This window comes from Metarhizium acridum (assembly GCF_019434415.1).
Source record: "Metarhizium acridum strain ARSEF 324 chromosome Unknown scaffold_1, whole genome shotgun sequence".
NCBI classification, from domain to species: Eukaryota; Fungi; Ascomycota; class Sordariomycetes; order Hypocreales; family Clavicipitaceae; genus Metarhizium; species Metarhizium acridum.
Window position 1 is genome coordinate 224,513 of NW_027094015.1, and position 14,518 is coordinate 239,030.

General features: G+C 53.2%; 4 protein-coding genes across 4 annotated transcripts; 1 reads left to right on the forward strand and 3 right to left on the reverse strand.

The window, feature by feature from the left end:
• Positions 1-20: 20 nt before the first annotated feature.
• On the reverse strand, positions 21-2,121 carry J3458_000027 (putative secondary metabolism biosynthetic enzyme). Its single transcript, XM_007817703.2, has 2 exons — positions 1,911-2,121; positions 21-1,825 (listed from the first exon to the last, which is right to left on the reverse strand). Exon 2 carries the CDS (start codon positions 1,784-1,786, stop codon positions 284-286), a length of 1,503 nt encoding a protein of 500 aa, XP_007815894.1. The 5' UTR covers positions 1,787-1,825; positions 1,911-2,121; the 3' UTR covers positions 21-283.
• Positions 2,122-2,209: 88 nt separating this feature from the next.
• On the reverse strand, positions 2,210-8,332 carry J3458_000028 (uncharacterized protein). Its single transcript, XM_007817704.2, has 2 exons — positions 3,295-8,332; positions 2,210-3,233 (listed from the first exon to the last, which is right to left on the reverse strand). Exons 1-2 carry the CDS (start codon positions 7,939-7,941, stop codon positions 3,048-3,050), a joined length of 4,833 nt encoding a protein of 1,610 aa, XP_007815895.1. The 5' UTR covers positions 7,942-8,332; the 3' UTR covers positions 2,210-3,047.
• An 852-nt stretch (positions 8,333-9,184) lies between these two features.
• J3458_000029 (uncharacterized protein) lies at positions 9,185-9,656 on the forward strand (the record flags this gene model as incomplete). The annotated part of the gene is made up of 2 exons (XM_007817705.1): positions 9,185-9,201; positions 9,254-9,656. The coding sequence occupies 2 exons, from the start codon at positions 9,185-9,187 to the stop codon at positions 9,654-9,656; spliced, it is 420 nt and encodes a 139-aa protein (XP_007815896.1).
• Positions 9,657-9,974: 318 nt separating this feature from the next.
• On the reverse strand, positions 9,975-12,920 carry J3458_000030 (uncharacterized protein). The gene has a single exon (XM_007817706.2). It carries the CDS (start codon positions 12,750-12,752, stop codon positions 10,062-10,064), a length of 2,691 nt encoding a protein of 896 aa, XP_007815897.2. The 5' UTR covers positions 12,753-12,920; the 3' UTR covers positions 9,975-10,061.
• Between the last annotated feature and the right edge of the window lie 1,598 nt (positions 12,921-14,518).

A 14,518-nucleotide genomic window follows, 5' to 3' on the forward strand; every position in this document is an offset into this window, starting at 1 on the left:
TGACAATAAAATCACCTTCTTATAATCGTCCATTATATTCGCAACACATTGGTTTCAGAGTTCCTCTCTGCTATTCCGTAGAGTGAGGCGCCCTCAACAAGTCTAGAGCTGCAATGCAGTACAGAACGCTGGGAAGAGGCAACCTGCCGCTGTTGTACATCTACCAGCTTATTCACACCGGCATCGTACATCAAAACGATATTGGAACCATCGTTTACATCAAAGCTACCCCGTCCTACCTAGCGATGCTCTATATTGTATAGATTCCTCCCTCAAGCTGCCCTCACTCAGCTTCCCCCGTCAGCTTAAACTCCTCCCTCACCGCTCTCCCCAACTTCTCAACCCCGAGCTTCAGATCCCCCGCCGAAGCCGTGGCGACAAACGTCATCCTGAAAAACACCCTGTCCTCACACCCCCCAACATCGCACCAACTCCCCCTCGCAACAAGAACACCATTGCTCTCGGCCCGCTCGTAGATCCCGTCCTCCACTTCTCGACACAGCTGGCTCCTCCTCTCGGCACAATAGTCAGGATGCCTCTCCAGCGCGGCGCTTATCCACAGGAACATGCCGTGCGTCGGCGCCGTCCACGCACACACCTCCCGCGGCAGGTACTCGTCGCACGCGGCCACCATGACATCTCTTCTCAGTTTGTACTCCCCCGACAGGTGGTTCAGCCAGCCGGCGAAGCCCTCGGGCCCCCAGCTCTCAACAAGCAGCTTGTACAGCATGACCTGCGAGGGCCCGCTGGGCGACGAGGGCCCTACCTCGGCAAAGTTGGCAAACATGTCGACTACCTGTCTGCTGGCCGTCAGCCAGCCGCAGCGGAGGCCGGGCGCGAGAATCTTGGACGTGGATTCCACGCGGATGACGCGCCCGGACTTATCAAGAGACAGGTACGACGTGGGCAGCGACTTTTGGAAGTTTCCAAGAGGGCAAGATGGGCGATCCGGCGAGGGGAGCTCGTTGAGCCGTAGGAAAAAGTACGGGTCGTCCTCGAGGATCAACAGGTCGTGCCGCTCGGCAACTTGGTAGACGGCCCTCTTGCGCGCCGTGGACTGCGTTATGCCCGTCGGATTGTGGCCCGACGGAATGGTATACAGCACAAAGGGCTTGCGTCCCCGCGACGTATCCCAGTTCCGAAGCCTGGCGTCCAACTCGTCTGGCATCAGGCCGTCGCCGTCCATGCCGATGCCCAGCGTCCCGAGTCCCTGGGCTCTCGACGCCATAAGCGTGCCCGGGTACGTGAAGGCCTCGGTCAGGATCCAGTCGCCGCGGTTGCAAAACATGCGCAGCACCATTTCAATGGCAGACGTCGACCCGCACGTAAGGGTCGTGTCCCAGTCTTGGTAAGGCGGGCTGTGAACCAGGCTGGTGTTGTCCCGGAAGAAAGCCACCAGTTGACTCCAGCCCGAGGGCGCCGCGTAGTTCAAGGCCGAGGAGAGATCAAACGCAGCCTCCCCCTTTGTACATGTCATGGAGCTAGTTGGGTTCTTGAGCGCCCGAGACTGGCGGCTCTCTTTGGTTCCAGTCATGGTCATGGATTGCCATGGGTAGTAGAGCGAGGTTGGTCTGCCTGTGCCCAGTGGAATCGTGGTGGATGGATTGACCGTCTTGGACGAGTCTTTCAGGGGCGATGCCCCTTGGGTCAGGCTCTCGTCGCTCCATCGATGGTTCCATCGCTTCGCGAGCCTCTTGGAAGTGCCATTGTATGTCGACGCGGGCTTCACGGTGCTCCAAACCTCACCCTCGGGGGCATCATATATCTTGTCGCGTTCCAGGTGCATAACGACGAATGTCGGATGTCCTCTGGGGTCATAAGAGTACTAAATAAATGAAAGAGGCAAAGTCATTAAGCAAGGTTCATAGAAATTGCCCGCGGCACAAACAATGGCAGCGTCATTTACATACATCCTTTTGCCAAGCGAAAGCACAACCCCCCAGTACGCCAATTGTCCCAGTTCTGGAGGCGATGATGAATTTTCGTTCAAAAGTAGTCAATGGCTACAAGAAGATGAAGGAGATGATGGAAACCAGTGGGATCAAATGCTCGTAATGATCCGTATAGTCACAAGGGGGCAACCATGACGTATTTCAAGGCCCCAGTGGCACCACGTCAAACCGGAACCTCGATGCAAAAAAAAAAAAAAAAAAAAGACTAGACACATCTCCGCTAGACTACTCAGTCAAACACAATGATGGGAGGCATTTACCGCTGCAAGACGGCATGGAAATGGACTACTAGGACTAGTATTCCGCGAATGAGTGGATCACGATTTAAGCTAACCATGCATATATCAATGGATACGCGGCAGCAGGCACTACAAGTCACCGGATGGTAATATGCGTGAACAATTATGCCTTCATGCTACGCTGTGCCACTTCCAACTTCCGTGTGTCGCCGTGGTTGCATGGAATCCCCTGCATGGTGGGAGCAGGTGCCGAAAGCAGGACACACAGCTAGCCACCGTCGACGAGCCAGACAGGCGACGTCTCGAAATGCAATGGCTGCATGTGGTAATTTGTGAATGACGCCAGCACATGTCTTTCCACAATTGGGGGACGTGCCGACCGACCGCAGGGACGAACGCATGGACTCGGTCGCAAACCCCAAGCACACTCGAGCAGCAAAATGAGCACTTCATATACAGCCCTAGCATTACTAGATAGCCCATCTGTAGCCACAGATGACATATACGAAAGGTCAATATACATCATTCCAGTCATCAAGTATGGTCGCGTGAAAGTGACGAAACCAAGCCAATCACCCTCCCGAAATAAATCCCTTCAAAACAGAAAGCAACCTCGATGATTATGGAGAAACAAAGGGGGAAATAAAAGAAACACAAAAGCAGCCCTTCACTTTCCTCTCTTGGTATAAGCCAAGGCAAAACAAAAAACGCGTCGGGGAATAGATTGCGGGCTAAAAAGTTGCCGCTGAAACACGCAACGAATCCCTCCTTACTCCGCCATGTCCGTCCGGATCGGTACAAGAATGTGCAAAATAACATCACGTCTCCCTGACAAAGGTGCTTGTTGTAGCATGTTCTAGTTTTGGGAACGATCCAACGTCTGCAGAATGTGCTCCGAGGATCCCACAATCCATTCCAGCCTTCGTCGCTCCAAAGGATAACTTGTTTCGTACTTTTCCATTACTGCGTTCAGTTTCCCAATGAACCAACAGATGGTGTCATACGCCTGTTTCACCACTTCGCGCCCTAGTTCCTTCCAATCCTGTGCCGAAATGTTAGAATATCACCTCGCCAAACACCACGTGTTCAAAGGGGCAACTTACGCGTTCTGCGGCTCTCCTGTCAATAGATCGCACAGCCATCTCAATCCAATCGATTCGCTGTTTGAGGAAATTATTGACATCAAGGTCTTTCGAAATGGCACCAATGGCAGCCAAGAGCAACACTGGCGGGAGATGCTCGAATCGGCTGGGTGACTGCAAACTGAGGCAGCGCTGGAAAACTTCCTTTTGATGGCCGCCTTTGATCCATTTCAGCAACGCTTCCTGCAGCTTATCGTCCTGTATCAGCACCTCAACATCGTGGACCTCCCTGTCCGCCTCAGAGTCGACATTGCTGCCCTGGTTGGCAAAGGGGCCGCCTACAGAGGCAACCTTGCTTGCCGAAGTCACGTCCGTCTGAGAAGTGGAATCTCGAGGGCTTCCCATATGTTGACCACTGCGCAAATAGTCGGGCCCGGCCATGTACTGTTGCTGCTGCTGGTAGGTGGGAGGCTGGGTTGTCTGGTAGCCGGCGAAACTCGGGTGTGGGTTCGGTCCTGTCATGAAGCCATTGTTGGGGTAGCCAGCTTGAGGACCAAAGCCCCGGAATCCAGGGCCGCCATCTCGGGCTTGACTTTGGAGCCCGGAAGCCCCAGGCAGCTCATGGACGGGCTGCTGTTTCAACTTCAAAAACTCGGCCTGAAGCGAGGACTGGGACGCAGCCATTGTGGACACCATGTCCGTCAGGGTGGTGACGTATGAAAGTAGCTGATCGATTTTGTTGCTATCGGCGGCATGTTGGGACTGCATCTGCTCGAACTTGTCGTTGTACTGCTGATGAACTTCGGCCGCGGCTTGCTGAGCTGACTGGGTCGCGATGTTTCGGAACGTGGGAGTTAGGCGTTGGCTGAGCGTAGCAACAATCTCTTGCTGCACAGTCGAGTTGACACCTGTACCAACACGCTCGGCAATGGCCGTCACAAAATCCACAGATCGTAGTGACCTGTTCAGAGCCTGAGGCAGGGCACTTTGAATCTCCTTCTGCACGGCCGACGCGACATTGGGTTGAAGCTTGTGCTGAAGCACGTCAGAAACAGCTTTCGTGGCCTTTTCACCAATAGCAGGGACCAGCAATTCGGTAAACTGGTGATGAATCAAGGATTCGAGGACCTTTTGCGTGTTCTCGTTCAGCACCTCGGACACCATATCCAGCAGCTTAAGCTGATGCTGGTTGAAATTCTCGTCCCGCAGTCGAGCACCTTCATCGATCTTACCCTGGAGATTCTTGAGAGAGGATTTGAGAGTGTCGGATACGGCGGCAGTTAAGCGTGTTTGCATGGCGTTGATGGTCGAGTCGAGGACTTCAAAGGTCACACCAGAAGCAACAGCAGCGGTACTGTTCGATTTTGCGGCGGTTTCGGCTCTGCCTGTTTGCGTCCCGCGAGGTGGGTTGGTAGCTCCATTGGCAGCGGCTTCTGCTTCCCTGGCGGCAGCATTGCCCTTCTTCTTTCGAGATTTGCGCTCCGGCTTTTCGGCCTGGCCTTCCTTAGAGGACTGAGCGGGAGTCTCGGCTTCTTTTGCTTCACTACTCGGTTTTGCGGGAGTGGCTACATCAGATCCACGTTGGGCGGCATCGCTCTGTGCAGCTGGGGTGGACTGTTGGCTCGGCGATTGCTTGGTTGCGGCACGATGAGCAGTGTTCTTAGCATGCTGGTTTCCGCCGTGACTCGGATCAACTGCCTGGGGCTTATTAAAGTCGGAGACGGTAACAAGACCCTCCTTCACAGCATCGAGCACAAGAGTGTTGTCAGACCCTCCCAGGTCACTCTTCTTGACCAGCACGCAAGCCACACCCTTGGAATGCATGGCATATAGTTCAAACCGGAGACGGTCTTTGTCTCTGGGATCCTGGCCCGCCATGTGTCCCATTGCTTGCTTCGTGATCGGGGTGTAGAGAATGTCCAGGCTGCGTAGCACCCCTCGATTAGCGAACGAATACTCGCGGAAGCCACTAATGATAGCTGTACTACTCGGCTTTCGAATTGAGCAAGCTTCGTTGGGTTCAAGAGGCAGGAGGAGTTTCTCGATATAGTCGACCTGGGACACGTTCTCGAGGCTATATTTAGGGGCCGAAAAGTGCGCAAAGTAGACCGAATTACGGGTGGGATGGCCAATAACAATCATGCCACTGGCAGGGTGGTACATGACGCTACAGACGGCATCAGATTCCTTGCTGTGTGGGAGGTTGAACTCTTGAACGGCCTTGCCGAGAGCCAGATCCCAGACTTGGAGAGTGTGGTTTTGCTTCATACCAACCAGCATGTAGCGAAGGGGGCCTCTCTGCTCGTATGCTTTCTTCCTATCCAGCAACAAGACCGAGGTGGGCCACGCTTTCTCGCCTTCAGGGGTGGTTGCCAGAGTCATCAGAGGCTCCTTTACTTCCAATGATGATTCGGCAGGCAGAGGGTAACGATAGTCAGAGTCTTGCTTGACTTTGGTGAGTGCACGAACATCCCAGAACTTGACTCGGCCTGATTTGTCAAGAGATACGACAACTGAATCGTCCTGGCTGAATGTGAAATCTTTGCCAGCCTTGCCAGTGTTGATCTTGAGAGAGCACTGGGCGAGAAGAGCTTCGGTATCAACAACACGGTCGTGGCCCGCCTTGAAAAGCTTACGCTGGAGAATGTAAGCGGGCCAGATGAAGTTGATGGATTTGCCACGCCCGACGGCGAAAAATTCGGGGTGAGCAGTGGAAGCGCGTGCTCGAGTCTTCAAGAGGCCACCCGGGGCATCACCGTCATGCGAAGAGATGGGAGGAAGGGCGAACCCATACTGCTCCAAGTGCGGGTCCTCAATGTGATCCTTCTCACCGTCCTTGATCTGCACCCAGTAGACAGCACCGCCGACGCCAGTACCAATGATGGCTTCCCGGTGAACGTCTCCGCTCTCGGGAGGGGTGACAGACATGGCAACATTGAAAATGCGGTCCTTGGTGTCAGTAAAAACCTTGGCATCCTTGCCATCATCTTGGCGAATAACACGTAGACCGCCCTGTTTGGACATGCCATAGGTCATGTAAGTCTGAGAAGCGGTGAAGAGGTTGCGGTCGATTTGGTCAAATTCCTTCTTGAGACGGGCAATGTCCATGATGGACTCGTCACGGAACTCGGGTCGGATCTCGTCTGTTTCTTCCTTGAGGGAAATCGAATTCCACGGCTCTTGGGGGAACTTGTAGACTCGAACTTGAGGTAGCTCCTTTTCTTCTTCCACCTCAATGGTCTCCTCCAGATCAGCACTCTCCCAGCTATCAGCAACGCCGCGCACATTCTCGCCCGTAGCATTGCCAGAGTCAGATGCATCGTTCATGTACGACATTTCAGTAGCGCGGTAGACCTCGTTCTTTTCAAGGCCATTTTTGATATTTTGAACAATCTGCTCCTCAACTGACTTGACCATCTCGGTGTGGGCAATCTTGCTTGGCCATTCCTGACCAGGAGTCTCCTTGGATCCCTCGCCTTCGACCAAGCCAGCAGGGGCAATGTCGTACTCGGCTCTGTCAAGAGCCTCCTGGGCATCTTTGTCAGCCTGGTCAGCCAGGTCATTCACGGCCTCAGCAACAGTCTCCTTGCATTTCTCTGCGGAGATTGAGCTCTCAAACTCGGCCGGAAGGGCCTGCTTGGGCGACTGGGCGGTGGACTTGTGCGCATGGAGAGACGATTTGCGATTGGTGGCGTGGCGATTCTGATCTGGGGGGCTTGCAAGAGGGCTGCGTTCACTTCCAGCGCGGCGTTGGGAACCAGCGGGCGAGGACTGTTCTTTTTTGAGGATTTGAAAAGGAGGTTGCGACGTGTGTGACTGCGGCGACGACTGAGTGAGGCTACCCATCAGCTGCTGAAATAGAGCAGACATGTCAGCAGGGTCAGCAGGGTCAGCAGGAGGATCCTGTGATGGGAGCTGAAGCTGCTGATAAACATATGGCGGATCGTTGGACACTTGATGGTAGGCTTCTCTAACAGGGTTGGGCTGCTGGTGCTGATGAAACTGCGGTTGAGCATGCTGGTGGTGAGGCTGTTGCTGATAGGCATTAAGCTGCGGCTGTTGATGTTGGTACTGGTTGAAAAAACGGTTCGAATCAGTGGTGATCTCGGGCGACTGAGACGCTGCACCTTTGGATCTTGAGGTTTCGGTCAACATGGGCTGGTCAGTCTGACTGGGCTTGGGGCGGTTCAGCAATGCCAGCAAATATGACCTGGTATCGTTCGGTGGTGAGCCGTTTGCAAACGGATTTGTAATGGCAGGCTGAGTCTGCTGTGCAGTCTCATGAGCCCCCGCTGGAGCAGGAACAGGAGCAGGAGCAGCAGAAGCAGGTTTTTGAGACTCATCGTCAGTATCATGGGTGTCATGGGCGCCTCGCATCAGGGCGGCAAGCAGACCTGTCGGATCAGCCCCAGCAGGCGCCGGCTGGAGGATACGAGTGGGAGGCGACGAGTACTCAGGCTGCGAGTAGCTGGGTTCGCGAGACTGGTGTTGATGTTGCTGCTGCTGCTGGTGATGCGACGGTTGCGCATGCTGATGCTGACGTTGGGTGTTGAAGCTGCCCGACCCGCTGCTAAACTTTAGCAGATTCAACAGACTCGCCGTTCGGTCCGTGTTGGAGGGCATCCCGCCACTATTGACGGGAGGTGTCGGGGCCGGAGGGAGATCCATCGTGCGCTGAATATTGTCTGCGGTCGGAGGGAGGGATGAGGCGAGGGTGTAGAAATACTCCAAGGCCGCAAATGCGTGTGCCACGGCAGGGTCGAGGAAAACCCAACGGACGTGGCGCAATTGAGAGCCACGGCCAGCTGCAAGTTTCCGTGTCGATTCAGACGGAAACAGAATTAACAAAGGTGCGCAAAGACAAAAACGAAAATGATGAAATACAGAGCGTCTCTCGGCCTTGCAACTCAGAATGCTTTCGTCAAAAGGATAACGGACGGGCAAAAAAAAAAAGAGAGATCTGGGTCAAAAAGGCGGGAGAGGCTGCGAGGAATTGGGTTCGGCCAGAAATTGGAGAGCAAAGAAAAGCTCGACTAAAGCCGAAGTCGCCTTAATAAGCAAATGAGTGGCTGTGAAGCGCCCGTGGAGCTGGCCAGACTCAGACAGGCTTTGGACATTGAAGCCCAAGACCTGCAGCGGTGCAGCGCTGATGCCCAGCCACCTCACTGTGCTTTGGCGCAACATTGTCGACCAGTCAAAGCCCGTGAGCACTTGAGACCATGGACGATACGAGGAAGGGCATCTAGCACGGTGTAGACTTGGCCCTGACATTGACCCAGGCTCAACCTGGCCGCTGATAAGTTCCGAGTACCTAGGTACTTGGTATTCCAACAAATCGCCACGCCAAGTATCAGCTGCGAAAACGGCCGGCACTCGCAAAGCGGTGACCAGCCTCTTTGCGAGCAGGCGTTGCCGGGATGTGAGCATGTCACGCCCATCAACTGATGGTTCTTTTTTCCTCTTCTGCTGTCTCTACCAAGTGCTGTCTGATGTCTCTGGCGTCCAAGTACGGAGGCCTCCATACAGCGTGAACAATTCATCCAGTGACTTTGAACATCCAAAGCCAACAACGCGCATCTGCTGCACATGTTAAAATAGCCAATAAACAATCATTGAACGCATACGGAGTGCGGAGTAAATAACAAGCATATTAAACCCCAGCAGCCGCAACAATTGCCCACAGTCAACGCAAGCAGATCGCCCACCGCCCTCCAAAACGGCGCTAAGCCAAAACGGCCAAGTCCGGCTCTACGCCCGCCCGCCACGCCTTCAACACTCCACGAGGCTCTTACTCAGCCATACTCGTCCAAACTTAACCTCAACCTAAACACTTTGCCGCGCCTCGCATCACGACGCCTTCGCACCGCACTCCTCCAGCGCGCATCACATGCCTCCCGCCTCGTAAACCACCATGTTCTGCCTCAGAAGGTAAAGAAACCTCCTCGGCGCCACTCCTGTCTCCCGCTAACGGCCGCGGCAGCTGGCTCCCCCTCCTCTTCATCCCTACCAACGCCTCGCCGGCCTTCATCTTCCTCTTCTTCGTATGCACCTACTTCCTCAACCGGCCCTGCGTGTACTGCTCCATCCTCCTGCTCATCCTGTTCCTCACGTCATGCAACTGGTCCGACCGATGCTTCTTCGACTTCCAGAGCAACTGGTTCCTCCCGCGGCCGAGCACCACGGCCGAGCACGCCGACCCGTCGTTCAACGCTACCGTGGTGGAAATGGCAAACTCGACGGCCAAGGCGCTGGCCGGCGCGGCAGCCGACGCCGTCTCTACCAAGGGCACCGAGTGGACCGGTCTCGGGGTGGAGTGGCTGCGGACGTTGTTGGGCAAGAGAGAGTGGAAGGTGGACTGCATGGACATCTACATCCAGTTGTGATGCGGGGGCCCTGGTATTGGGGTTGTGATAGGGGTTTCAGGCTGTACGAATATGTCATGATAGTGTATATGAAGAATGAATTTTTGTCTGATCACAAGCAGAAAGGAACAACCCAGCTAGATAGCGAAGATACCAATCAATAGCGCTGTTACGAATTGAACCTAACCTCCTCCATATAGCCAAAGCATGTATTTGGTTCCAAATGAGACTCTGTCCACGCTGACCATAATACCCTGCATCCAACATGTCACTGCAACTTTCAATCACACCAACCCAGGCATCAGCGAGCACATATCCTACAAATATCGTGTATTTAGCCTATATTTAGCGCGTAATCATACTAAATCAATCTTGAATCGCCCGCTTGCAATCATGCCATCGTCATCACACAAGAAATGTCATCTCCTATAGTTCTTCACCCATCCCATCACCGCCCTCATCCCCCACAGATACCTGCTCCGGGATAGTTTCTTCCCCGACAGCCTCGGACTTCTCAATATTCGGAACATCTTTTGCCGTCTCCGTAGGCAAGGCTTCAACCGTAACCGTCTCAACCATGGTTTCCGTAATGGTCTCAGCCATCGTCTCTGTAATCGTCTGAGGCACCATTTCCGTAATCGTCTCAAACTTGGTTGCTGTAACCGTCTCAATCATCGTTTCCGTACGAGTCTCCGTCATTGCCTTTGTAACAGTCCTAGTAATCTCAATCGTACTCGTAGGTGCAGCATTCAATAACGTCTCAGATACCTGTGTCGTGCTAGACGCCTGGGCAGACTCCATTATTTCAACCTTTGGCTCGTTTTCAACATTAATTGTCTCCCGCGCTGGTTGTTGTTCAGCGTCAACCGTTGAAGGATCCACCATCCCAGAAGCAGTTTCAGCAGGCTTTTCGACTACGACTGGTATAACTGGTTCTGGAACAACAGCCTTTACGCCAACGTCAGTCGGTGTCGATCCACTCCTGGCAGCAAGCACCAGTACCACAAGACTCAACAGTCCTATCAAGACGTTCTTTTGATCCTTCATGAGCACCTTGACAGCTTCAAGGATGAGCTCAGGCAGCGAAGAGCTCTTATAAGCTTGCTGCCGGCTTTCGCGTCGTTCCTCTCGTCTCTCGAGAGCCTCCACAGACGGGGAAGCTGGTGTTTCCTGCGACACGAGATCCGAGCGTCGGGGCTGTGGAATGGATGAACTTTCTGGCCGAGGTGGTGGACTAGAGCCATAAACCTCTCTCAACCTTTTCTCATCTCCCATTTCGCAGTCATTCTCATATGGTGGGCTGGATTTGGCGTGGATCTCAGGCTGAGGGGGCTCCTCCATATGGACGGACATATCCATGTGCTCGGGCATATACGACCGTTCAGCAGCCTCCTCCTCTTCGTGTTGCTGAATCTCCTCGTCAACAGCTGCAGCCGCAGCCGCAGCAGCTTGTTCTTCCATTTCCAGAGCCCTCTCCTGCTCAGCAGCCAAACAGGTGAGTTCCTCTTGGAGCTTCGAGTCAATTATGGGCTCCAGCTCGACATCGACTCGTTCCATATCTTTCCAACAGGCTTCCCAGGCACCAGCTCGCATCAGGCCATTACTTGCATACACCTTGACTCGGTACACCTTGCCGTCACCGAGCGAATCATATCTGATCTGTGAGCTGCAGGTCTTGCACCAATGAGTTTGCTCCGCCATGCTCTGTCGAGGCGAGCGGTGTTCATCATAATAATCCTCGTCTTCACTTTCCATCTCCTCCGACAAGGACATTTCATTTGATGGCCCCAAATAATGCCCACACTCCAAGATTCGGGCTCTCCGTCGAAGAGGGAGGTCCAGAGTCTCAAGCAGTCGCTCCTCCAAGACTTCATAGTCATTCTGCGGGTGGGGCAAAAGAATGCCGCGATCTGAAATTGTATCGGCTGTACGATCTTGCAGCTGGTTCCAGGACTCCCAAAGGGTTTTCCCCTCGGGACTCAATTCACTTGGCTGAGCATTATCCAAAACATGACCCCAGACCCAGCGTGATGGGAGCACAGTGACATGCAGCAGTACTAGTGGCGGTGTATTTCTCTTAAATCGAGGAGGAGTCTTAGTCTTCCTTGGTGAGTACTGTGCGGAGACACTCGGTGACCCAAGCCTCGAAACAGTCGATCTTGGTGTACGGCGACTGGATCTGGGAGTTCCAGTGGCTGACGCAGGCGGAGAAGACATCTGCATTGCCATGACAGAGGAGGGAGATCTGAATGTTGGCCTTCGCGTGCCCCGTATAGTGGGAACAAATTCCTCGTCCGCGTCAGACTGGGGTATATCCGAGATGCGGGCAGTCCTCGTCTTTGGCGGTGAAATCTGCTTGGCACCGTCGCGCTCGGCCTCAGACATGGACCCCATTGAGCTTCGAGGACTATTGTCGCTGAAGACATCATCCTCATGCTCGTGATGGGAGCTACTATCCCCACCCTCGTCTGCATGAGCGGTGTGTGCGGCATGGTCCTCCGAGGCTTGGCTATGACCAGCCTCCGATTCTGCTCCAAGGGATTGTCGATGACTCTCAGTGTAAGACTCGGTAGCGAAGCTTGTTTCTTCCTCTTCGGGTGCTGAGGCGGCGCTTTGAATAGAATCACGAGGGGCATCGGCAACGGCTTCTACAATGTTTTTAGCCGCTGCGTGAATCAGCGCCTCGGTTCGCATGGAGTGCCGCCTCCCAATATCGCCATCAAAATCCTCCATGTTCGACGAGGCGGATTCCCTCCGTGAGTCGGGGCCATCCTCTTCGGCCCAGACATTGCTATCAAGTACCGAATCGTCCTCAGGGTTGTCGGCGACCTCCTCCACCGTCGGCTGCAAATCTTCATTGCTCAGTAGCGAATCTTCAGCAGGTGTGTCGTCTGCGTCTGTTTCTTCCACACTCTGCTTGATTTCTCCATTGTTTGTTATCGTATCGTCTTCACTAGCACTAGCATGCGAGCCCTGCTCAGCAGGAGTCGCCTCCTCGGCACCAGCTACATCCTCATGCTCCATTGTAGGCAGTTTCTCATCCATAGGCTCGCTTGCAGAGGATGGGTCGACGTGTATCTCAAAATCGAGGTCCTGATGGCGACTTCGTTGTGGCATCAGAGGATGAGAATCGAGACGGCGTGCAAGTACAGGATGCAGGAGGGAAGAAAGCGAAAAAGACGGGAAAATGCGCCACGCAATATGGTTCAAATAAAACGAGATGTACAATGCACAAAACTATCCGTTAGGCTGGTAACGGCAGAATTGGGGGTTTCCAGTTCGGAGCTTGCATTTGGGACATGTGTGGCTCGGTGTGGTTGGCTGGTTGGGCTCCTGCGGTTGCTTGACTTTGTTTACGCCCGTTGCCACGTCGACGGGTTTGTCAACTGGTTTGTTGTGGGGCGATGCGACAGGCCTTTTTGACCAGCAGGTGTTGGTGACGCTCTTTGACTCTTTGACGCCGCACAATTGTAAATTTGGCCCGCTCATTGAATCTTTACAGAAATCGAAATTCTCTCAGCGAATATATCAACTTGTGGTTCTGCATTCCATACGTCCACATTATCGGGGTTTTTGCGGGGTTGGAATGCGGCTGCACCCCTTTCATACTGCCCATTCTTCGATTGTGGCCCTGCTGGAATGCTGGTATCCTCTTGCTGGCTATAGAGCAACTAGAATATTTAACGAACTTCTATTAATAGAACTGGTTGATTTTCTGCTACCCAATTGGTTTGGCGTGAATATCTTGGCTCTTTGAAGCCCCAAGCACTATACGAATATTTCATCGGACAGCGCTACCCATCACTGCAAATTATCATTCACTCACTTCAGGTCGAAAATATACTTGGAGGTATTTATGAACTTCAAAGACCTTGTGAGCGCGTCTGGCAATATTCTGGCTTACTTGATTCTACAAATGCGTGTACTATTTGCACTATTCGGTCCATCGAGACACAACAGACGACCCACGTGCAGACGCATACAACACTGAATTTCTTCGGGGTGAAAGCCGCTGGTTTCTGCTGACAAGTCATCGTACCGGAACGAAGCTACAGAGATGTCGCTTTGTGATGGCTTGTTTGTTCACGCCAGGTCAGTGTGAGCCATCGTTAGGTCGACGCCATGTACACAATCCAGTATAAAACGACCTTTCCAATTCGAGTCAGAAGACGGACCTAAAACATGGGATTTTCTCCCAGTCTGCGTGCGATCAGTCTTAGTCCCAAAACAGTACATTAATGTAGCGAGTTGTTGCTTTAAGCAACTCGGTTCGTGACTCTAGGCGTTGGGCTTGTGGTGGCATGTGCCCTACCAGTGAGATGAATGCCATCGGGCTGTTCTTTCTGGCGAAGACGAAAGCCAGAGGGGGCGTACGTCAATGCACCCATGTCCATGGGGCCCGGAACATGTATTAAATTAGATGCTAGATGCAGTCAATAAAATTAATCTCTACAGGCTTCGAAGCAAAACAGAGGAATCGGAGACAATGTATCTACCCGCGTCAGAGCAGGAAGGTATTCAATAGAACTGGAAGACATATTGACGCTAGGTTGTGATACATGGACTCCATACTGTCAATAAACCATACAAGGTTAACTTTGATACTCCCGCAGCAGCTTCAGAACCACCAATTGGCCGTTTCGAGAGGCTTCCACGAGCGGCGTCGCTCCGGTATGGTCTCTTGACTCATTAGCTGTCACCTAAAGAAGGAGCTTAACAACCGCTATATGCGACCTGGCCAGTATCGCCCTTTTTGATGAGACTGGAGCAACTTGTCAAGACCTCCCTCACGGGCGACAATTTTTTCAGTCGATAAGACTAGTATTGAGATCGATCGTAAGTACCTGTGTTAATTGGTTGATTGTAAATGGTTTTCTTGCTGC

Excerpts from the sequence above, each read along its gene's own strand:
- J3458_000028 (XM_007817704.2), bottom strand. The coding sequence starts at position 7,941 with ATGGATCTCCCTCCGGCCCCGACACCTCCCGTCAATAGTGGCGGGATG. Across the intron at positions 3,234-3,294 it reads ACAGGAGAGCCGCAGAACGC|GATTGGAAGGAACTAGGGCG; the intron begins GTAAGTTGCCCC and ends ATTTCGGCACAG.
- J3458_000027 (XM_007817703.2), bottom strand. The coding sequence starts at position 1,786 with ATGCACCTGGAACGCGACAAGATATATGATGCCCCCGAGGGTGAGGTT.
- J3458_000030 (XM_007817706.2), bottom strand. The coding sequence starts at position 12,752 with ATGCCACAACGAAGTCGCCATCAGGACCTCGATTTTGAGATACACGTC.